Source organism: Pocillopora damicornis, chromosome 3 (assembly GCF_964200805.1).
Source record: "Pocillopora damicornis chromosome 3, jaPocDami1.2, whole genome shotgun sequence".
NCBI classification, from domain to species: domain Eukaryota; kingdom Metazoa; phylum Cnidaria; class Anthozoa; order Scleractinia; family Pocilloporidae; genus Pocillopora; species Pocillopora damicornis.
In genome coordinates this window covers 23,138,641-23,161,102 of record NC_142672.1, presented here as the reverse complement: position 1 = coordinate 23,161,102, position 22,462 = coordinate 23,138,641, and the positions used below count along the sequence as shown (strand labels likewise).

Below are 22,462 nucleotides of genomic sequence, written 5' to 3'. Positions count from 1 at the left end.
GACAATGTCACATTAATAAGAGAGCCTCAGTTGTGCCACAGGAAATTCCGTGACCAAGATGTTTGATTTTCAGAATTCATAGTAATTTAAATGGGTTAAATCCTGCAGTTTATTTGGAAAGGCGACAAAGACGAAAACATATAGGTGGCTTAAGTGATCTCTTAAATCTTTAACCCCTGAGAGTGACTAACATGTAATTTCTTCCAACAGTATAACCCCTGCATCACACAGTAAGGTCATGAGAATTAAGGAAATGATCATCTTCTAAATATTTTCTCAATTTATGCACAAATTCTCCTTGTCAGCACCTTAGGAAATGTATAGAGAAGAGTATGGAGAGTATGCATGCTGTTGTTCAGGTGTAAAGGGTTAAATAAAGCCATATCCACTCTTCATTCATCATGCGAAATTTTACACGAACTGCCACTGTATACTAAATATCATGGATTATTATGATGATTGTTCCCACGTAGGATTATCTATTCCCTTTTTATGTATATTCCTTCGTGTTCCTGTAGGTCAATCCCGATATGGTCCCGTTGACTTTAGTGGAGTACTTTATGTGAAGGAGAGTGATTCATCCGATTATGCCGGAGTGGTGTTTGGTTATCAATCAAACCGCAAATTCTATGTGGTGATGTGGAGAAGAGAGAACAGTAATTTTAAGGATCTGAACGATAAGGCCGGAATTAAAGGAGTTCAATTAAAGGTAAGTCATTCTTGAGGGATTTTGCCAATTAGCAGATGATTTGCGTGTAGCCTTATCCCTTTTGATTTCACAGCTCGTCGATTCAAACACGGGGCCTGGAAATTCGTTGGCGCAAGCGCTGTGGCATTCCGGAGATACTACTAACCAGGTAAGTGAACTCTCCCCTGTCGAAAACAACATCCAACATACAGCACTATATAGTATGTTAAACGTTATGAGAGACATCTATCTTTCCTCTTAGGTGAAGCTTCTATGGCAAGACCCTAAAATGGAAGGATGGAAATATGAAACTTCTTACGCCTTCCACGTGTTTCACAGACCATCCATCGGTCTAATAAGGTATAAAGATCTTTTTAAGGAATTTCGTTTCTTCTAAAGGAAATTGACTTCGAAAACTTGCGTAAATACTAGCCTAAGTCTTCGAATGTTATGAACGATGATCTAAGGTAAAATGATAGGTATATGGGCAGAGTAATTTCCGATGATAATGATAGGCATATATGTAAGTCGTGAGATAAGTCGTCGTTTATTAAAATAATATCTGGCTGTCGTGAGACTGAATTACATGTTTTAGAACAAAAATGGATAATTTATTTACATACGATAAATATAATAATGAAATTTGCGGAATCAAGTGGCTTGGCTGCATAGTGCATAATAAATGAGTTCTTAAATCTGTTAGTATTGATTAATGATAGCGAGTATGTGAAAGAAATAATTAATGAGAGGAGAACGCATCGTGTGATTCTTTATTTCAGAGTACAAGTTAAACAAGGCGAGAAAGTGCTGACTGAATCAGGTGATGTGTATGATACAACGATCACCGGAGGAAGACTGGGTATGATGGTTTTCGGCCAGCAGGATGTTATCTGGTCCAGACTAGAAGCTAGGTGTATTGACAGGTCAGTAGATAAGTCATTGCCCGTCATCATCCATACTGCATCTGTAAGGTTGTGTTTTTACGGATGCTCGTTCTCGTAAATGATTATTGTGTTTTCGAAACCAACCTTAGGTGATTGCTTAAAGTATAAAAAATGTATACACACGGGCCAAGTAGTCTATCCAGCCGGATAGGACGCGCACATTTCTTCCCCAGCATTTCATCGCCCGTACCAGTCAGGGGCAATGTGTCAGTAAAGTTTCTCGTCCAAGAACACTTCAGCAAGATTCAACCAGGCCTCGAACTCGGCCCTAACCGCTCAGCCACCGTGGCTCTTACAAAAGTAATTTCTTTTAATGAGGACTTCGTATTTTGTCCAGTCTGATAGTTTTGGCTTCGCAATCGGTACCATCGCGCCAATGCATTTTGTTTCGGCAGTTATTTTTTATTATTTATGAAAGGATTTGAAAACAGCCATTTACACAAACCAGTGAACATGTCGTTGTCCAGATATAAGTCAGATGGACGCTGTGGCCGAATAAGTAATCTGTGAGAAAAGATACATTCTCTAACCTGGAGAAAAATCCTTTTTGTTGTTGTTGTTGTTGTATCAGGGTAAATCAAGCTTTGCACTTTGATGGAGTTGATGATCACGTAACCCTTCCATCTATCCATAATCTTGGTTTAACAGACAGGTACCTGCATTCACAATTTAAATTTACCTTTTTGTTTGACTTTTCCTCGTCATTGGTCTCTATTCTTTCATGTAAAGACTCTCTTCTCCACTAAACTAGCGACTGGAATTTGAATTGTATCCCAAGGCAAGGAAGGATGTTACTCAAGCAGTGAGAAATAAAAATTCAAAAATAACACAAGTCGAATCATGGGTGAGGAGGGGAAGGGGTCAGCATTTTGTTTTAACCTTACAGTTTGGAATTATCTAATTGCAGTTTTACGATCAGTACTTGGGTTTGGATGGCAGCGGATTATCCCAATACTGATATGCCCATCGTGTGTAGTCTGGATGCCAAACTATGCTTGTACTTAAAAAACAGGTATAACGTGTGGTTTTTATTTGTTTGTTGTTCTGTATACTCAAAGACAATTTATTCAGTGAAGAAGAGAAGAGAAAACTTATCATAATTCCGTTGCATCTGCTGTCCAGACAAGTCTATGGGAACATGGGATCGTCTGTAGTTCAAGGGTCGGAAGTTATTGAGCCCGAGGAATGGCATCACCTGGCCTACAGATATGACGCCCAGAGTAAGTGCACCATTTGATGAACAGACGTTATTGTTCGTTTAATGAATTGACATGACTGTTAGATAGGCAGGCAGGGAGCCAGTCATCCACTATATAATTCAGTCCGGTAGCCTGTGAGTCAGACAGCCAGTCAGTTTGTCAGTTAGACAGTCATTCACTCACTCAGCTACTCACTCAATAGAGTCAGTAGAGTCAGAAAAGTAGCTATTCAATCTGTCAAAAAGTCTACTAACTAACTAGTGGGCCAATCAGTCAGCCATCGAGTCAATCAGGCAGACAGTCGGCTAGTCAGTCAGTCAGTTAGCCAGTCAGTCAGAAAGTTCGGCAATCAGTTAGTTACCAGTCTATACATGTGTAAGTCACTCATTCTTTCTCTCTATCAGTTTATAAGTCACTTAGTTTGTCAAATACACAGATAGACTGATGGACAGACGAATGTATCGGACGCAGTAATAGATGAAAGCTGATCTGAGAGGCTAATGTCTTTTAGTTTTATTCATACTTACTTTGGAGAAACGGTTGACTTGCATACTGATCCACGAGAAGCGAAACGTTTTATTTTGAAATTTTTTAGCATGAAGTAATTCTTAAAAAAGAAAATAATCCCTCACTTTTCAATTTCAGCTTACGAACTTAAGCTTTTTGTAAACGGTTCATCCGTTGGATCACAAAGCGATGTATTGCCACACACCTGGGTAGGTCTCTGTAACTTTTACTCATCTCTAATGTTTCATAAGGTTACGCGATAAAAAAATGAAGGAAAGACTCCTGCCTATATAACTCAAACAAGAGAGGGTCGGACTTCTGTGTACGACGGCGAGCTTTCAGCCTCGGACCTGACCAACTCATAGGGAGTGACTAGCACCTAATTTCTCCTTACAATATCACTTGTCCTCGTGAGCACCTTAGGAAATGTATAGAGAACGGTATGGAGAATGTGCATACTGATATTAGGATTAAGGGTTAGAGAAGAACACACTTTAGTACTTAGGGTGCTTCCGTTATAGTCGTGTGGAATGTGATCAAAGGAATAAATTGATGAAGCTATTAAACTAAAAGAAAAAAAACACAGGGGAAAATGTTTTTCTGTCGTAAATTTACGTCTTTAGTCTCTCTCTCCTCTCTTTGACTTTGTAGAAGTTAGAAATATATTTTCTCTCTCTTTCAGTCTTCTAATGATCTTCTTTATGTGGGACGTGACAATAGTAACTACCTGAGTGGAACTGTGGATGACGTAAGTGTATTTCGTCCTTAGGTTGCTTTTGTCTTTTCATTTACCCTCTGAGTTTTCGGAGAAAATTTATCACGGTTGATGAGTAGTTACTTCCAATGAGTAGGACTTTGCAACAGTTTGATTGATGTCAATAAAGCCATGGCTCCGATTTATTCGAATGGAGTCGTTAGTGTGCATGAGTTATCGCAGATATCTACGCAGGACAACTTATTACTCTAACTATGTAACAATCGGTATCCAGTAGTTTCGAACCACGGTCGCTTCGCACCTACGATCGTCTCGTACCCAGTCGATTCGTACCAAAATTCAGACAATTCGTACCCAGTTTGCGTTGGCTAGTATCCATACGGCTGATCGATATGTACCCATATCAATAATTATTCATTCGAAATACCGCACGTGCGCCCGCCGGAACAGATGTCGATTGTTGTCTGCGGCAAGCTAGTAGAGTCAAGCGAGTAAGGTGGAATTAAAATTATGTTGTGTATACTTTCGACACTCTTGACAAAAACAACTGAATTATTGCATAGCGCAAGGTAAGCGATTCTTTTCATTATAATTCTCTATTGCTCATCAACTGAAGAATTATTGGATGTTGTTGATTTATGTTTTTAGACCTCTTTCAAGCTAAGGAAAGGCTTTGGCTAAAAAAATCAAACATTTTTGTCCACCCTCTTGATGGAAGAACCCGTTTGACTTTTTTAGATTTTTTTAATCAAACTTTGCTTCTTAACGTTCTGCGTCATGAGCAAATGTTTGATCGTCTAGCCAACCTATGTAGTGTGCAACAAACTCGATACTTAACGGCATATTTCAACTTAAGTTGGGGCTTAAGCACTTATAAACTTGTCCCTTTATTCATTTCCTACAGTTGACTCTGTGGGGGGTGTACGTCGAAGATGCGGAGATTGCCGATTACATGAAAACTGCCGGTCTGTTGTTACCCATCCATAAGGGCGTGGTCAGAGCGCATTTCAACATGGACGAGACTTCTGATTCAGTCATTCTTGATCAAGCGGGAAATGGTTATCATGGAAATCTAATGGGCGGAGCAAGTTTCGTCGCGGTGAGTGACGTGTTTGATGGCTCGTGATCTGCGATAATTAAGAGCTGTTCCTATCATGGTATTTTGGTCGCCGAAATGACTAGTCCTAGGGATCTATTAAGACCAGGTGACATAACCCTTTGAACAACTGAGGCAGGGCAAATTTCTAAGGATACGAGCCCTCGTTTAGCGTTTAAACGTCGTATTGTGACTTCCCGACATCGCGGGTCTCGCGAATCTCTTTGGTGACACTCGAAACCCGGGATGTCGTGCAATATAATAAATGAATAATAGGTTGTTGCTCATGCTGCTCAACCTCACTGAAACTGACCTTCACTCAATGGAAAATGTACTGTTAACTTGTTTTGTTTCTTAGAGCTCCGTCGACAAGAATCGTTTTGTAATCACGTTCCCGAACAATAGGAGGAGGAGAAGAAGAAGTTTAAATACACCTTGGTCGCAACACAATGAACTCTAGGAACTGGAAAGTTGTTGTTGTTGTTGTTTTCTTACAATTTTTTTTCTGTAGCACTATCACGAATTTCAACTTGAATAATATTTGCTTACATGTAGAACTTGCGTAGCATACTTTTGATTGATGCAAGCCGTTTGAGACCGTTCATGACCTTTTTTGAACTATTTATTGTATTTAAGGAACACTTGAGGGTGCAATAACTCATAGTTTGATTTGTAACATGGACGTTATTTGATTTAGTAACAATGATTATTTAAAGCTTTGTGCATGGTCAATAATATTTATCTTTTGTTTACTTCTTAAAAAGTTTCTACCGATTTTGTAATTGCAACCACAATCAAGATTGTTGGAAAATTTCCCCTTTCCTGTACTTCTCAATATTGGTGACGTGAAAATTGGACCCTACCAAGAAAGCTCAAAATCGATCAGTTAACATGATATGTACCTCTATTTAGTGGCAATTGTTATTTAAAGCTTTGTGCACAGTGCCAGTCTTCCAAACATAGGAAAAGAACACAATGATATTTATATTTTGTTTACTTCTAAATAAGTTTCTGCCGATTTTGTATTTGCAACCACGATCAAGATTGTTGAAAAAATTCCCCCTTTTTTTATAATTCTAAATGATGGTGACTTGAAAATTGGACCTCACCAAGAAAGCACAAAATTGATCAGTTAACATGTCCTGTACCTTGCAACATGATATGGTTCTTACAAAATACAGCGAATAGCTGATGAGAATGGATAAACTTATCAACCCAGAGAGTACTAGTCTGACACAAAATTCTCTCAACGAATTTACGAAGAAGCATATTGTAGCTTGAGAGTAGCGTTTAAAATCAAACTAAGGAGTGAAATGGATTAAAAGAAGAATCGATCGTAGATTGACTGTTCGTACGTGTAGTTGTAAACTAAGTTATTTAAATCAGTGGCAGGTTCATTGATCTGCGGTAGATTCTGATTTATTTAGAAAACATTCGCTTATTTATATGTCCTTGTGACAGTGCAACTTGTCAATGGAACACCTGAAAGGTGTGGCGAGACGTGTAAGTCAGGATCGGGTTTTAGAAAGCGTTTTGCAGTAGTCCTAATTTAGCTGTTAAGATGTCAGCATATGGCTATGCAGTTAACATAGTGTTTCGGAGTTTCGAGGAACTTGAGCAGGGTTTATCACTAACAATATTAAGTTTACATTAGAAGAAATGGACAGGGGAGAAGCACAACTAATGTCATGTAGTAGTTTTAAATGTATATTTTTGCTAACTATTAGTATTCCCTAGTATATTTTTAAAATGCAGAAATTTGACTTTTTTCAGCACCATAAGAATGTGTTAATAAAGAACGTTCTGGTTTATCAAAAGCAGTCACCGTTTCTTAACGTTTGAGCAAGAGGACCGAAATTGGGTTTTTTTCATCGCACTACAGTACACCATGCTTACTACTATTGTGGATTAGGTCATGTAATTGTTATAATTGGGGGAAATTCCCAATCATGAACAATACTGAGACACTTTCCTTGATCCCCCGCCTGCGCCCCCCGCCTCCCCCTCCCCTCCTTCCCTCTCTTGTTAGTGTTTCTTTTCTGACTTTTGTATCGCTGATAGCAATAATCACAATGAAAATAGAGACAACAATAGACGAGAAAAATAAAGGACGAATACACCTTTCCTTTTATTGATTCTCGTTTTTTTTCTTTTGAAGGAAGCTGGTTCCGACATACGAATTACAGTCTTTTTCAAACCTTGAATTTGTTTGTTGGAGATCCCCGATTTAAGAATGCCTCGTGATACTGACTGCTCAATAACAACTCGAATTTGAAATTAAAAATTCTCGTTTAGTAGAATAATTTTCAGATTCGTGTAAATAAATAAAAAATACCCATGAATTAACAGAATAAACCTTCGAATCAAGATTTTATTAATCGTATAGAGCTAAATACATGTAGTTGTTACCAGTATTTGATTTATATGGATTTTTACAACGTTATTTATCGTTTCATTTCTCAACTGGAATCACGCAAGAATCTTTTAAGTTCTTCTCCAGAAAGCATTTCTTATAACCCAGCTCAAAAATTGATTCTTTTTTCTGGCTTACAAATTTGGAGCTCTGGAAGCTTAAGACCATCATCTCGATCGCTCTTGAAATCAGTGTCAACCACCAATCAAAGTGCACTACTCCTATCGACGTCTCAATGAAGCCAAAGTCCGAGAGAGGGAAATACAAGATCATGGCCCACGTGAGACCCCACTGACGCCTCACGGTAGGTATATAATGGCTTAATTGACCAAGTATGTCTGTAGGATTGAGGTTACCTAAAGGGGACTGCCAGATCATAAATATATTAAAACCAGATTTGACTCCTCGCACACATAATATATTTTAAAGCGTTGCATCGATAAGGCACTCATTACAATAATACTAGTCACTGCTTACTATTACTATTTAGCAGCTCGGAAGAGGGCCAGTGGTTTAGCTATTAGCCTTTTAGAATTGGTTATAGGGGTTGTTGTTGATTCAAGTCTGTTAGCGTGAAAGAAGCAGAAAAAAAACGCTGGAGCTGTAGTCGAGCAATCAAACTTATTTCGCTTTCTGACAAATACTGTCACAGTTTTAAACGAGCTTGACTTCTATTCAACCAATCTAAATTGAATGTAAACTTGTGACGGACACTTTGCTTTATCTTTATTGTCTTTTTTTTTTTTTTTTGCTTCTGGCTCTAAATTATCTCAGAATGTTGTATCTGGTTGAACGAAAAATAGTTTCAATCAGTCTCAATTGTTTCTACGTTAACTGGTTGCTTTAATGCGGAATGTTTGCTATAGAAAATAACTATTTGCGCTTGGTCGAAAAATTCTATAAAACAATGAATAATGATATTTGCATTCTATCTTCTAGTTTAAAAGGACTTATTCTCTTCTTACAAGTAAATTATAAAACTTTAATGAACCTTCAGAAGCTTTCCCTTTAGTCAATTATCTTTTCACTTTACTGCGGGTATTATGTTTATGTTGTTTTGAGTAGATCATAATAGGAGTAATAGAAACATTGGAAAATACAGTATGTTCTCATTTTGTTTGCATCAATTATTTATAGAAAAGAAACCAAACATAATATTTATAATTTTTAGTTTGAAAAATTAATCCAAATTTCACAGCAGTATACTCATCAGCATTTCATTTGCATGATATATCTAAAGCAATGTTTTGAACTCACCTAGCCAAGAATATCTTATCCTCTTTATTGAACGTATAAATTTTTAATAGAGATGTTCATTAGGTGAGGTGAATTCAGATCATATTTTGTTTTCAAGGGTTGTAACTAGTCGTCTCTGATCCATCAGGTTTTAAAGGAAAATGATCGTTAATCCATGGGTGAAAAGTGTCGTTCTTTTAGCATTGATGATCTATCGTAGCACGCTGAGCGGTAAGTAATTACCACATTGATGGTTGGTTCTGTTTCGCAAGGATCAGAGAAAATTAAGAAGTGAAGTCACGCAGTAGAACCTTGTAAACGTGGTTTAGGCAGTTAGCAATTGCTGCGCCCCTTAAGCAAAAATTTTAAGTCATTTACCATCGGCTCAATCGAGCGCCACTCTATCAATGTCAAAATGTTTTTTGTCCCCTTTTACAGAGTGATTTGAAAGGGTTATTGAGTTTTTTCTTTCTGTTTTTCTTTTTCTTCAATAACGCGTAATCCATTCCCCTTTAGCGAAGCTTTGCGAACGAAAATGAAGTTTAAGCTTCAAACATTTTCACTCTGAATTTCATTCCCAGTGTTGATAGTCCAACCTTTGTCTTTTATGACAAATTCCATCTTAAGCCGGGTAAAATTGCAAAGGTTAATTGCGGAACATTCACTAAATTTGTATCGATACTTTGCGTTTTCATGCTGAAGTTTTACTCTGTGCTTGTAACTAGTTTTATGGAATGGCCACCTATCACTTATTTTTGCGTACATCCATGCGAATAACAGCGCAATAAAAGTGGGTTTTTAATTATTTATACCATCACTTGACTATCAGTTTGTTATGCAATACAAAAATTGCGGCGGATAAAGAAAAAAGTTTATGCACGTGAAATACGTACCTCAAACCCTAGGCGTCATCTAATGCGTGGTGATAAGGATTATTAAATTTAGAGCTAATTTTTCATTTTCTTTTATTTTGCCTAAAACACTGGTGACCCATACATCTTTTCTCCGTTAAATTCCCACGGGGTCCATCGACCGAAAGACAAATATTATGCGAGAACCCAGTGTAAAGAGGACCCTACTAAGAGTCTAAAGACAGGTCACCTGCTTAATACAGATTTCACAGTTATTGCACGAACATCTGTTGGTGAATCAAAAGCATTTCAATTTTACTTTTAGAAAGAACATGCAAAAGTGATCGTCCTCAGCAAGTAGTATTCAGCCAAAGAGTACAGGACTACATTCTGTCAGGTCCCGTAGTCACGACAGAACTAGTTGCTAGTGATCAAGAGTGCCAGATGCGATGCATTTTGAGTTTTAAGTGTAATGTTTACAATTTGGGTCCTCTGGATGATTCTTTTCGTCGATCCTGTCAGATCTTGAGATATGACCTCAAGAGTTACATTGTTCAGCGCCAAAAGGGCTGGAGCTTCCGGGCGAGAAAGGTAGCATGTTTTAACTTTGGTTTAAATTTTGAAAATCATCGGAGGCGAGAGACCTCATAGACGACTTTCCCGCAGATTTCGGAAGGTTGAGTCCGAGCGAATATGGAAGGTTGGGTCCGAGCTCTCGCAATGATAATATCTTTTTAATTTGTGGAAAAAGACACTTTTCTCTTACACTGCCTCTCTTGGCAAAGCAAAATGTATGGCTGTCAGAAGCTGTAATTTAAACCTGACGAAATCCTAATGAAAGGGCTGAAGTGGGATGGGAAAGTAACTTCATTTTGACCATCACCCCGTTCACGAGAGTAAGCAGCACTTACAAGTTGTTTCATGCATACGAATACGGTATAAGCACAGGCTAAGTTTTATGAATTGCGTCAGTTCAAATGATATATTGAAACCACAAGTAGATGGTTTTTAACATTCTAAGAAAGAAAACTAATCTAAGTCCCACCCAAAAGCTACTCTTCTCAGTTGAATGAATGTTTTTCAACACTGAGGCGTTACTTCCGAAATAACTTTTGTACTGTTAAGTCCCGAGAGGGCAGTACATATAATTGGGAATAGATATTGATCCCTTTTCAAACGAGCTTTATTTGAAGATCTAACTGAATATTTCGATGAGAACTTCAAGACGGTGTCATAGTGGCCTTTATAAACAAACTAATTTCCCTTAACCACAGAGAGATCTTTTTAACTATAAATGTTTTATTTTGCGTTATCGTGTTTAATGCGTCATAGATATATTTCTCTTTTCTGTATACCAACATCTTATTTATTTTTACAGTGCACTTGTTCTCCTTGTTTGAATGGTGGTATTTGTTTCTCTATTGATGAAGCCAACACACCGCGTTGTGCTTGCACGAGTAACTGGAGAGGTCCTATATGCGCTGAAACAATCGGTGAGTAAACCATTTGACACACACTGTAAGTGTACGCCTAGTGTCACAAATGCTGTGTCATTTTATGTACCTGAATATAGAATAGTGTAACAAGTACTAGGCTGTACTGCGCTTTATCTTCGAGTCTCGAAACATTCGCATGTGTATGTGGACATGAAGTATTTAACATCATAGACAAAATTCAGTTTCCGTGATGTCCGTGACATAAATATGTTCCTTTACAAATTTGAATAGCACAACCTCAGTTTGAAAGCTTATTTGAGACCATAGTTGACAAGTTTTCAACCAGAATATTGAGGTAACAGATGTGATACAGCCGTTTTGTTCTCTTACTGGAAAGATCTGAAGTCATACCAAAGGATACGCAAGGAACCCAACTGACTGAATCAGAAAACTGTGTTCGTCTTTTCGCGTTATTACATCCGTTGCTGTTCAATTTTCATAAACATTGATTCACAAATAGATCCCATGTAGTCTTACGTCTGTTCAGTAATAAATCATAGATGATGTCAAATTGTGGTAGAGTGTCACTGATGTTCTTACCACATATTGATGTCTTCTATGATCTATTACTATACAGACTCACGGCAACATGGCATTTATTTGTATTATATGATAACAAAGCTAACTGTTGTTAGTGGTGACGTCATCTATGTGCCTGTCTTCCAATAGATCGTAAGTAAGAACCAATTAAAAGGCGTGTATCATCCATTTAAATATATTATAGACAGTTACTCATTCTAACTTTTCTTTAAATATAGCTTTTATTGCAACTAATTTCTTAGACCAGAGTACAAGTTGCGAATATAATTTGCCGGTTTCCAGGTTGCAGAAATGACTGGAAAAACTACAGTATATTTTGCTATAAAATGTTCAAAACGGAAGAAGTGACATTTTTCGAGGCTAATTCCAGCTGTATAAACGAAGATGCTGAACTGGTTTCAATTGGGGACTTTGAAGAATTGCGTTTTCTTGACGAGCTCTTAAGGCAGGAGGGCGTCAACAAGATATACGTGGGTATGACTGACATTGCAGAAGAAGATCGATGGGTGTGGATGGATGGTAGTCCTGTCACTTTGGATCCCCTGTGGCACGGAAATCACCCGGATGGTGGTACAGACGAAAATTGTGGCGAGTATGTAGAGAATCATGGCTTCCATGACAAAAAATGTGAAAACGATAAGAGATATTACGTTTGTAAATACTCGTTGTATCACCTGTAAATTTCCAAAGTTTTGGATGAACACCTCGGCCAAAGATGAGTCTCATTAAATATCGGATAAAGTTAAGCAGTTTGATACGCTCAGTCGTTTGTCCACATTAAAAACGGGGCAGACCAGGTTTATCAAAGGGACGTATTCACTGCATTTAGCCTGGCCGATCTTTGGGTGCCTCTTTCAGGAAAGCAAGTTAAAACCAAATCAGGCTTCCCTGATTTGGCTCTCCATTTAGGCTGTTACGGCTGAAGAGAGGCACTGAGAAACTTTACTATTTTGTCCAAGAACTGATTAACTCCACAAGATCACTTTCACGCCCATGATTACCACGCTTTTCATGTTTTCTTCAAAGTCCCGGATGGGTTTTATCCACCTTAGGAACACTGGAAAAATGCGTTTTATTGTAAAATGGAATCAATTGAAAGAATTGATCAGACTTTAGTTTTCATGTTACCTTTATACCGTTTTAACTTGTGGATACGCGAAGTGTTGAAATAAGTTTTTAATGGTGACTCTGCTATGGAAATGGGTCACTCACTTACTCACTAGGATGTAGAAACACTGTAATTTGTCATCCCAAAACTCGCTCGGGCCTAACGCCATCATCTTGGAATAGTAGCCCCGCATAAACGATAGCCAGGCTTGTTACAGTTTATACCTAGCATCGTTGCCTTAAATGCCACCTTTCGGGTGGCCAAAAACTTATTTAGTAAAAGCACAAACCCAATACTATGAATCGCTTCGATTGTTTACGATCTGATGTAGACAAGAACCGTGGGAACAATTCAGAGCAAGTTTATTGATTAACTTCAATTACTAGTATATAGACATTAGCAGCTGGAGCAATCAGTGACACTTTGGCAGACCAATATAATCTCATGCCTCTCTGACTTAAAGAAGACTTTTTTGATTTACTGCCACATATCTTTAACTTCAAAAGGTGGAAAAACTTGCGGTCACATAAAAAACGTTCTGAGGTGCAACTTTTCCGAGGCTGAGAAATTTGGAGGGTTGTTATCAGATGCAAGCGGGAGAAAACCTTGTAAACAAAGATAAACGCGTTACAAAGCAATTATTTCTTGAGCGACTGTGAGGCCAAATGTGACATAGGAATGTAATTTGGATTGTGTAGCCGCAGAAAGCCTTGGACCGCAGCTATTAACTTTGGAAACAGAAATTTGATGACCACAGGATATGTGTTAGTACTATTTACGTAGACTGTGTTTCATTATTCTACGGATTTGGATGGTAACCATCATCCTGGATTTGTCCATGACTTTATGGAAGCTTTGGGGCACAGTCACAAAGTGAGGCCGAAAAACCCCTCGACACTACTTTAAACACTTTTACATGCTTTTATCATTACATCGCAAGTTTTGATACAAAACTACTAATTGCAAGCGAACAGACATATTTCATTTCTAGATTATTTTATCCACTGGTTGGCAATAGGTATTCCTTGATTCAAAATTGTATTTGCATTATTGAAAATAATATTATTTATTGAAGTATTAGAAGTATTATAAGTGTTGGAGTAAAGATAAATAAGACAAATCCTTTGTGTGTCATTTTTATAATAGCTATGTGGGTCCATAAAACGATACAATTTAAATGAAAGGCTTCCAACCTGGCCTCATTTCAAAAGAGAGGGCATCTCAGAAATGGTTCATTGATCCTTGAAGATCATTTGATATCTTCATCATGTTCAGTATTATGGCCCCAACTATAGTATTTTAAAAATATTTGAAATTCAATTCTTTGTGCCGGAAACGGTTGGAGTGCATAACTTTTCTTATTGTTTTCTCGAAAAGTTTGAGAATAGAGCGCAATATGATGCGTTTCAGTCTTAACCATTTGGACTATGGAAATGATTTTTATTTTAAATAATCATTCAATTGAATTTTCCATTTTGAAAAAAGGTTACTTATTGACGCTAAGGTTCCTTTTAATCACTTAATTGTTAGTAATTACACTTACATATACGAAAAAGAGATTTCACACTACCACCAATTTTCAATAGAAATCTTTAAAAGCATAGCTATGTGATGTATGAAGACAGTTGCTTTGATTACAAAAATTCCACTCTTCAGAAAAAGGCTTTCTCAGACAGGAATATGTTCTAAACAGTCTGAGAATATTTACAGCTGTACAAGGCTATTACAAAAAGCCTTATAATTAATTTCCACAAATAAAATATCTGTTTAATACCGAACTAATTTATATCGCTCTGAAGAAGTCCCTGATAATGAACCCGTACTTTGACGTAGCATAATTCAATCTCTTTCGTTTTCAAAAGTTGTACAAAAACGTTGTTGTTTAAAACAAATGTTCCCTGGACTTCAAATGAAGCACATGGTTGTATTTTTCATTGCTTACACTCATTCTGTGGTGTTGTTTCAGACTGGAAACCTGCGATCTCTTTCTCCGCCAACAATGCCTTAGAAACTGTACTTCCTTTATACTAGTATCTTGCGCTCTTAATTACATAGCAATGAGCATTTAGAGGCTGATAATGCATCCCTCACTGAGTGTCAATGATCCTGATCCGTTATTTTCACCAAAGGTGGGAAAGACTTTGACTGCTGAAGGTAATTGGGGGTCCTCACCTCTTCATCGGAAGTCGTGCCATCGTCAACTATACGAACGTTCTCGTAGAACTGTGTACTATCCCATGACTGCAACAAAAGTATAGACAAACTTCTGTCAATGTCGAATTTGCTTTTAAACCCAATGAAATTAATTCAGCGATAAAAAAGTAAACACACAGAATGTAACAGTAGTATTTCAACCAACTAGATTTTCGTCCACGGATCCCAGCTTTAAATGGACTAGACGCGGAAACCTGAGGAAAACCTCTTGGATCAAGGAGTAGAGATAAATTCAGACTGCACCCCAACCTGGATCAGAGGAATTGGAGCTGAGTGCTCAAAACTCGGCACCGTCCCTGCCCTCTCCTCCCCGCCAAAATATGAAAACCACCTCAAAGCGGTCACCCAGTACTAACAAGAGTATTACCCTTACGGCAGTCAATTATCAAAATTCCGAAGTTAAGTTCTGTATATTCCTGAAAATATTAGAACCGACCTCTAAGAGGCGGCTATTAATACGGAATCAAGCACTCATTTGTAAACTGTAAAGATTAACTGAAGTCTTGACTACTCGGGGGACTGTAGAATCAACGAAATGCAATGACATGACTGTATTAAGGACACCTTACCTGTTCCTTGTCGCTTAATAGCGGTCTACCAAGCACACTTGGCAAATGCTCAGGCTCCAGACTGGAAATAGTTAGACCAACCAACACAAGTACTATACCTGAAGGCACAGAGGTTGATAACAAATTTCACATGGATAATAACGATAATCGATTGTTTATTGTAATCGTCACGTTAGTGAAGTGGTGGAAAGTAGATGATATTCGGCTATGTAATGGCGATTACGATAATAATGATGAAAATTACGACGAGGGTGGTAATAACAGTATGACGATAATGACAGTAATGATGATGATGATGACCAGTACGGAGATGAAAATGATGATGATAAAACTGCCGATGACGATGACGAGTGTAACAACCAAGTGGAATCTTCCTCTCTCTATTATCGGCTACAAAACTCTAATAACAATAAAGGGATGAAGTTCCTAAGGAAACTGTGGTGCTGCGTCGGTGGGAGAGTACATGTATAACAGGACAAATCGCTCTGACGAAAGGCTAACGCTCGAAACGCCAGCTTTTAAACTTTTTACGTTGGCCAACATTTAAGTTCACCATTACCCCTTTATTAGAATGTCGCTTAAGAGGGCCACATGGTAAGGTGGCTAGATTTTGAACTAAAAGCCTCCTGCTGTACGAATTGTTGCACTAGACGAAGATTTTTTTATCGTTACCGACTTACCTACAACCTCGGAAATAATGTACCCAACATCTAGCATCTTAAATTCTCTGACAAATATCCAGTCCTCGAACCATACTACTATTGGGACCATGCATAAGACGCGGTTAGTCACCACAGCCCCTGAGAGATAACGCAGCGTCAGTAAGCACAAATTTGGTATAAACTGACTCCGACGGCCCTAAATCTTAATGCCATAATTAAGTTAATCATGATTCATAATATTAAGAAGAGCAATGAGATTAAAATTGGGTGAAAGTTACGAGTCTCGGGGCTTTTCAACGAAAAATGAAGAATTCTAGGTCACCGCGAAAATTCTGAAACAATTCGTCGAATTTACGGGATATCTATTGTTTCGGCGTATGCGATTGTTTGGCCCTGAAAATTCTTTTAAGATTAAGATAGAGAATTCGCTCTGACATTTCGTTAAGTCTGTGCGCTTTTCTTTCACTGCAAAATAGGAACGCGAACAGTAATATTTCCATGACTGATACTAGTATGACAAATTTGCTACTGCGTGCGCATGGATGTCACATCACAACAACATCAACAATCTTTAAAATCTACTCTTCCAAACCAAATCTACAAGTCGTTACAAGAACTAAACCGTGAAAAAAAAATTAAGTACTGATTGACTGAGACCATAAAGGGATTCCGGAACCAAGAGGGATGACATGAGTGATTGTGGGAGATGAAGATATCACTATTGAAAAACTGAATAACAGGTAACTTAACATCCTTACCAACTTCATTCATCATGTAATCCACTAGCAGTGCAGCCAGCCATCCAGATATCAAAGTAAGGAAAATTATTGAGAAAACTGCCTTGCTATCCCCCCAGTTTATCTACAAAGATGAACAAAATAATGATCTGTTTACATTGTACATATAACGGTAATCTAATTTCCTTAACATATATTACCAAAAGGCCTAGGAACCGCTATAGTCCATACTAACCACAAACACAAGATGCATCACACAAGGTCCGAGCTTACTGGTAACCTTTGTAAAACAAAGGCCTCTTGTGGGTGGTAACAACAAGCTATTCTAACTATCATTTGCAAGCAATTAAATATTATACAAATGTTATTAAAAAAACGCACACATATTACAGCTACACGTGGCAGCTGAAGCATGTAACCCCGTAGGTGATGTGCTTTTGGAGAAAGATAGAGTATTATGCTAAATTCAAAAGTTGACATGCTCAAATAACAACAAATCCATCTTTGCATTTTCTTTCTGGCAATGTATCAGGTGCACAGGAAAATACAGATGGAACTAATTAAAATCCTTTGGACCTGAGAACCATCATAACCTCTGGATGTAAGGTATATCTGCACTTTACCTGATCATAATCCTCATGTTTTTGCATGATAAAGAAAAGTCCCAGAGCAAAGATCCCACCAAAAATATTGTTACCAATACCACCACTGACATAGTGAATATTTCCTCTCTTGGAGCGCCAAAATACTGCAAAAGAACCATTATAGCTCTTTTAATTATCTTGTATTTCTCTTTTGAGCAACCCAAATGTGTGGGCAATCTTGCCAAATGTGGTTCAGAGACACCCTTTAAAATAAAACAAGCTACATTGTATAATCAATCTATTTTTGCAATCTGAACAAGCAATTCAGTTTCATCGCCATTTATTCATATGCTAATATATCAGGATAATGATGGCAGTTCAAGTGGTAGTATATATACATATAAACAGTAGCTAACCTCCTACAGAACACTCAAGTACTCCTGATAGATTTCAAAAAACAATGAGAAACTAAACACCATTAAAGAATATGGAAATGACATCAATTATTTTCAAGGCTGGCTTCATAGTCTCAATAAAAACTGTATAATTCTTCCAGATGATGACTGACTATTGGCTGGGCTCACAAAAGAACCTCCTGTGGAACATCAGAGAGTAGCTTCCTTCCCTAACCCTTTCTCAATTTTTTGCTCTGTGTTTCATGAAGACAGTTTTTTAATTCTCTTTTGTCTCCTTTCCTCATTGGGTTATCAATTCATTAGATCTAAAATGTGGTATTTTGTCCACTTTGGTTTGGGAATTTGGGGATCTCTGACATGTGACCCGATTTAAATGTTCCTTATCAATTGCCTATTTCAGCCCTTCAAGCTTTGAAAAAATGATTCTTCACAGTATTTAAAAATTTGCTTGGAACTAAAAAAAAAAAAAAAAAAAACTTCTTAATCTTTAGGCGTCTTATTATGATTCTGTTTTGAGCTTAGAGGAGAAATTGTCTCAAGACTGACTGGCATAGTGATATAGGTACTAAACAGATATCTTATATCTAGAAGCTAGTTTTGGTCTTTGCAGATGTGTCAGCTAGCAGAGAAACATTAAATGAATGTTACATGTTCTTCACACTAAAAGAAGGAAGAGTGTTTATATTCCCAAAAATCTTCAAATACCAAAACCAAGCTCTCTAATAAGATATCACTTAATTTCTTTTTTGTTATATATCTGAAGCCAACAGAAAAATAAATAAGAAACACCTTAAGAAAAAAATACTTACTTGAGCTCATTGACCACATTACTGATCCACCCAAAAGAGCCAGTAAAGATCCAGCTAACTCTACAGCTGAAAATGGGGTACATTTAGACATGTTCTCTTCATTTACTGAGGGTGATACAGTTGTATTGTCACTGATGTTCATTGGTACTGTAGTGCCATTTGGTAGACAAGATTTGGGATTCTTTACAGCTAAACCAATGCCTGAGGCTGAGACCAAAATGATTCCAATAGATCCAATGACAATTGCACCAAGTTTGCTTGCAGAAACTTGATATGTGGACTTAATGCATAGAAGAAGACAAAGATTGAAATTTAAAAAAAATAATAAAAGCAAGACAAACATTGAGATATCTTTCAGCTGGTATCTCATATAATTTAAACCTTTAACCTTTAAACCCTTAAGAGTGACTAGCTTCTAATGTCACCCCTGAATCACACATTACGGTCATAATAATAAAGCGAATGATCACCAACTGAAGAAGCTCTTGATTGTAAAAGAATTTCTCCTTGTCAATACTTTGGGAAATGTATTGCTGGTTTTCAGTTGCACGCCATTCAAAATAGACCAAAATAAAAAATAAAAACCGTTCAATCGATTTAGTCTAGAATCTGGAAATAGAAAGAAGCTAGATATGTAAAGACTCTCGCCAAGATTCAGGTCACAGCAATTTTTCTTACGGAAGATATGAGGAGAAACGTTTTTCCCAAATTTATAGAGATTTGTATGGAGCCGCCATGCTGGTGCCCACCTAGATGGGCACCAACATGGCGGCCGGAAACCAGCAGAAACATCTGTCACTGAGTTTTGCTACAAAAGCGTGAATTTATCTCTCTAAGAACTCATAAACGTAACAATAATACTTTATTCTAATACAAGAACTGTTCAGATAGCTGAATTTCCCTAAATAAGTCACCTTTTAAACCAACATAACAGCTCTCTCGCTCGTCATGTAAAGGCCACGTCACGCAAAAGCTTAGAAATTCAAGAGTAGTCTATCACTAAACCAAGAACCCATTTGGAGTGAAAATTTGTCTGAATATTAGTTTTTAGCTGCTCTAATACATCATGAAAGTAAAATCTCAGGAGGATCAATAGTTCTGAAGTCTGAAATTTAGTGACGTCACGTGAAAACCAGCAATAGAGTTGAGTACAGAGAATATGCATACTTATATTAGGGCTAAAAGGTTAAATTCTATGAGTAACCAAGAGAGAGTTTCTTCTTACAATATCAATACAATATCAAGCAGACAAGTGATGAGATTATGGAAAAGTATCAATTAGGATATCATAAGTTGATCTAAAACCAAATTCTTCAACTAAAATCACAAGAATTATATGGCAGATAGTATAGATAATTACGGATGAGATCTTGGAAATGCTAGCGGGGTTAAAATGGTGGATTGTTTGTATCTAACAACTGAAGTGGATTCCATTGATAGCACTGACAATGCCAAAGTGTGGCAAGAACTGAACAAAGCAGCACATGAACCACAGGCACAACGCGCCACTGAGTGAAATTCTTTCCACAATCTGGCACCCTCTGAAATGATCAGTCACACCAGAAAAAAAAGGAATCCCTGTATAATTTGTTTAATTAAAGAGCCTTTCTAGGCTACATCTGAAAAAAAAAAATTCACATTACTTAACCGTGGACTTGTACAACAAGAGATGGAAATTCTACAGTAAAAGCATGATTGATGCCACTATGAAATTTCACTTTCCATGTTCTAGTTGAAGATACATATTTGCAACACTGCATTAATCAATCCATTCCTTATTGCCTCTAATGACAGAAGCAAGAAGTTTAAAAATCCAGATGAGGAGGAAAAATGTAGGTAGCAGTGATGGAGGAAAGAAAGTGTCTTAAACTGTTCATTGATGTCCCTCAGATTTGTCGATGTTGTTGTTGGTTTTTTTTCACTGAAATTGGAGAACTGCCAGCTCAACTAGCTCTGATGAAAAAAACTATTATAAGACTGGTCTTTGATCTTAACCAAATTAAAATAACAAAGAAAGGAAATTTCACTGCTATAAAATGGCCCATGCTCTCTGACCCATTTAATTCCTTTACCGTTGTCCTGGAATGTAATCCTCTATAGTTGCACTGTTTAGTGCTACACAAACAAGACATGACATTTGCAGTTGTCTTTTAGCAGCCAAGTTCCCATCAAGTTTTGTTGTGAAATCCCCCTTCACTCTCTCGAGCGCTACAAACTCAGTTCTCTCGTCCATACTGAACCAGATAAATGAACACTGCACACAAAATACACGAACCAATTCTCAACTGAAAAGTACATCTCGGGCATCTATCTCTAAAACTCTATAAAAAACGTTGATCTATTTATATTTATATATCTATATATGTACATGTATAGCTCTATACGCTCTCTCGGGCTCCTCAAAATTCTCGCGTGCAAACAGAACTCGATAAATACACACTGCGTGACTACTAGACGAACCATTCTCAACTGAAAAGTAGATTTTCGATACGAATTTTTCAATTTTCTACAAAAAAACGTCGATCTACTTCAGATCGTTGATTGTTGGGGTAAATTTACATGTATAACTCCCTACGCTCTCTCGACTCCCCAAAATTCTCGCGTGCATCTTAACTCGAAACAATCACAGCATGTCGACTACTAGACGAACCGTTCTCAACTGATAAGTTCATTTTAGGCACGTATGTTTCAAACCCTACAAAACAACGTGAATCTTTTTCAGGTCGTCGTTTGTAGGAAATCGATTTAGTCTGTGACACTTTGGAACAAGCAAACAAGAAACGTATAATTCTAAACACTCACCCTGCCACAAGGCAGTCTCTCTAAAAGAATTGAAAACCACGGAGCTGCTGTCATAAACACTCCGGCTGTAATAGGATTTAACACTTTCAAGCCGTACATAAACAGGATGTAGGGAGCAGCTAACTGAACAAATCCCATCACAGCAAATTTCCAGAGATTCCTTACTGATTTGAAGTTATTTCGGAAATTTTCTTTATGTTCACTGTTTGTTGATGAAAGGAAGGTCATGTAAACAATGTAAAGCGCTACAGTCCCTGGCGTTCGAAGAAGAAAGACGAGACTCGGTGAGTTGTAAGAATGTACCGCGCAATACATAACCACCGGGAAAGTTCCTCTGATTATTCCAAGGAAAAGGAACGCTGAAAGACTTCCTGTAGTAAAATGTCCTCTCGGGGCCATGATTACTGCTGAACAGTGCGTCCGCGTTGTGACGACAAGTTATCCGAAATGCTCAATCTGCAAATTTCGATTATTGAGGTTCACTTCCGTTTACTTCCCAGATGCCTTTGCAAGCGGTATCAGTGTAGCTCGAAAAGGCCTCTGGACAACCTGGGTCCCAGATTTCTAAAATTGGTCCTCGGTAACTTTTTGCACTTTTCGTCTGCTCAGATGATAAACTGATTGCAAGAGATTATCATTCTCCTGCTGATTGGTATTCTTTGCAATTTTAGAACTGCCATGTCCGTAGAAAGGCCCTCTTTCATAATAAGGAAGCGTACTTATATGAAATAGTACCTTGCCAACCAAGAGAGGTTAAGTTTTTCTAGCCACAAAAAAGGCTGAGTGCGATTTTAAACAACGATTTTAGGTACGGGTGACCCGGTGATTTAACAGAAAAATGGGTTTAACCCGTGGATTTTTAACGATATAATCTAT

At 37.6% G+C, this 22,462-nt stretch overlaps 3 protein-coding genes across 3 annotated transcripts in view; 2 read left to right on the top strand and 1 right to left on the bottom strand.

Annotated features, from left to right (window-relative positions):
• Nucleotides 1-6,960, top strand: part of LOC113675423 (uncharacterized) — a 61,175-nt gene extending 54,215 nt beyond the window's left edge. Inside the window, exons 67-77 of the mRNA XM_089200599.1 lie at nucleotides 519-709; nucleotides 783-857; nucleotides 951-1,048; nucleotides 1,468-1,611; nucleotides 2,204-2,284; nucleotides 2,540-2,644; nucleotides 2,755-2,852; nucleotides 3,477-3,547; nucleotides 4,021-4,086; nucleotides 4,958-5,152; nucleotides 5,508-6,960. Of these exons, the coding sequence (XP_089056725.1) occupies nucleotides 519-709; nucleotides 783-857; nucleotides 951-1,048; nucleotides 1,468-1,611; nucleotides 2,204-2,284; nucleotides 2,540-2,644; nucleotides 2,755-2,852; nucleotides 3,477-3,547; nucleotides 4,021-4,086; nucleotides 4,958-5,152; nucleotides 5,508-5,609 (1,226 nt within the window). The 3' untranslated portion in view covers nucleotides 5,610-6,960. The remainder of the gene's footprint in view (nucleotides 1-518; nucleotides 710-782; nucleotides 858-950; nucleotides 1,049-1,467; nucleotides 1,612-2,203; nucleotides 2,285-2,539; nucleotides 2,645-2,754; nucleotides 2,853-3,476; nucleotides 3,548-4,020; nucleotides 4,087-4,957; nucleotides 5,153-5,507) is intronic.
• Nucleotides 6,961-8,756: 1,796 nt separating this feature from the next.
• LOC113675446 (aggrecan core protein-like) lies at nucleotides 8,757-13,913 on the top strand. Its single transcript, XM_027192027.2, has 4 exons — nucleotides 8,757-9,029; nucleotides 9,975-10,240; nucleotides 11,028-11,142; nucleotides 11,968-13,913. The coding sequence occupies exons 1-4, from the start codon at nucleotides 8,960-8,962 to the stop codon at nucleotides 12,363-12,365; spliced, it is 849 nt and encodes a 282-aa protein (XP_027047828.2). The 5' UTR covers nucleotides 8,757-8,959; the 3' UTR covers nucleotides 12,366-13,913.
• Nucleotides 13,914-14,212: 299 nt separating this feature from the next.
• Nucleotides 14,213-22,098, bottom strand: LOC113675255 (uncharacterized). Its single transcript, XM_027191808.2, has 7 exons — nucleotides 21,587-22,098; nucleotides 18,785-19,064; nucleotides 17,599-17,723; nucleotides 16,997-17,099; nucleotides 16,257-16,376; nucleotides 15,577-15,674; nucleotides 14,213-15,034 (listed from the first exon to the last, which is right to left on the bottom strand). The coding sequence occupies exons 1-7, from the start codon at nucleotides 21,983-21,985 to the stop codon at nucleotides 14,891-14,893; spliced, it is 1,269 nt and encodes a 422-aa protein (XP_027047609.2). The 5' UTR covers nucleotides 21,986-22,098; the 3' UTR covers nucleotides 14,213-14,890.
• Between the last annotated feature and the right edge of the window lie 364 nt (nucleotides 22,099-22,462).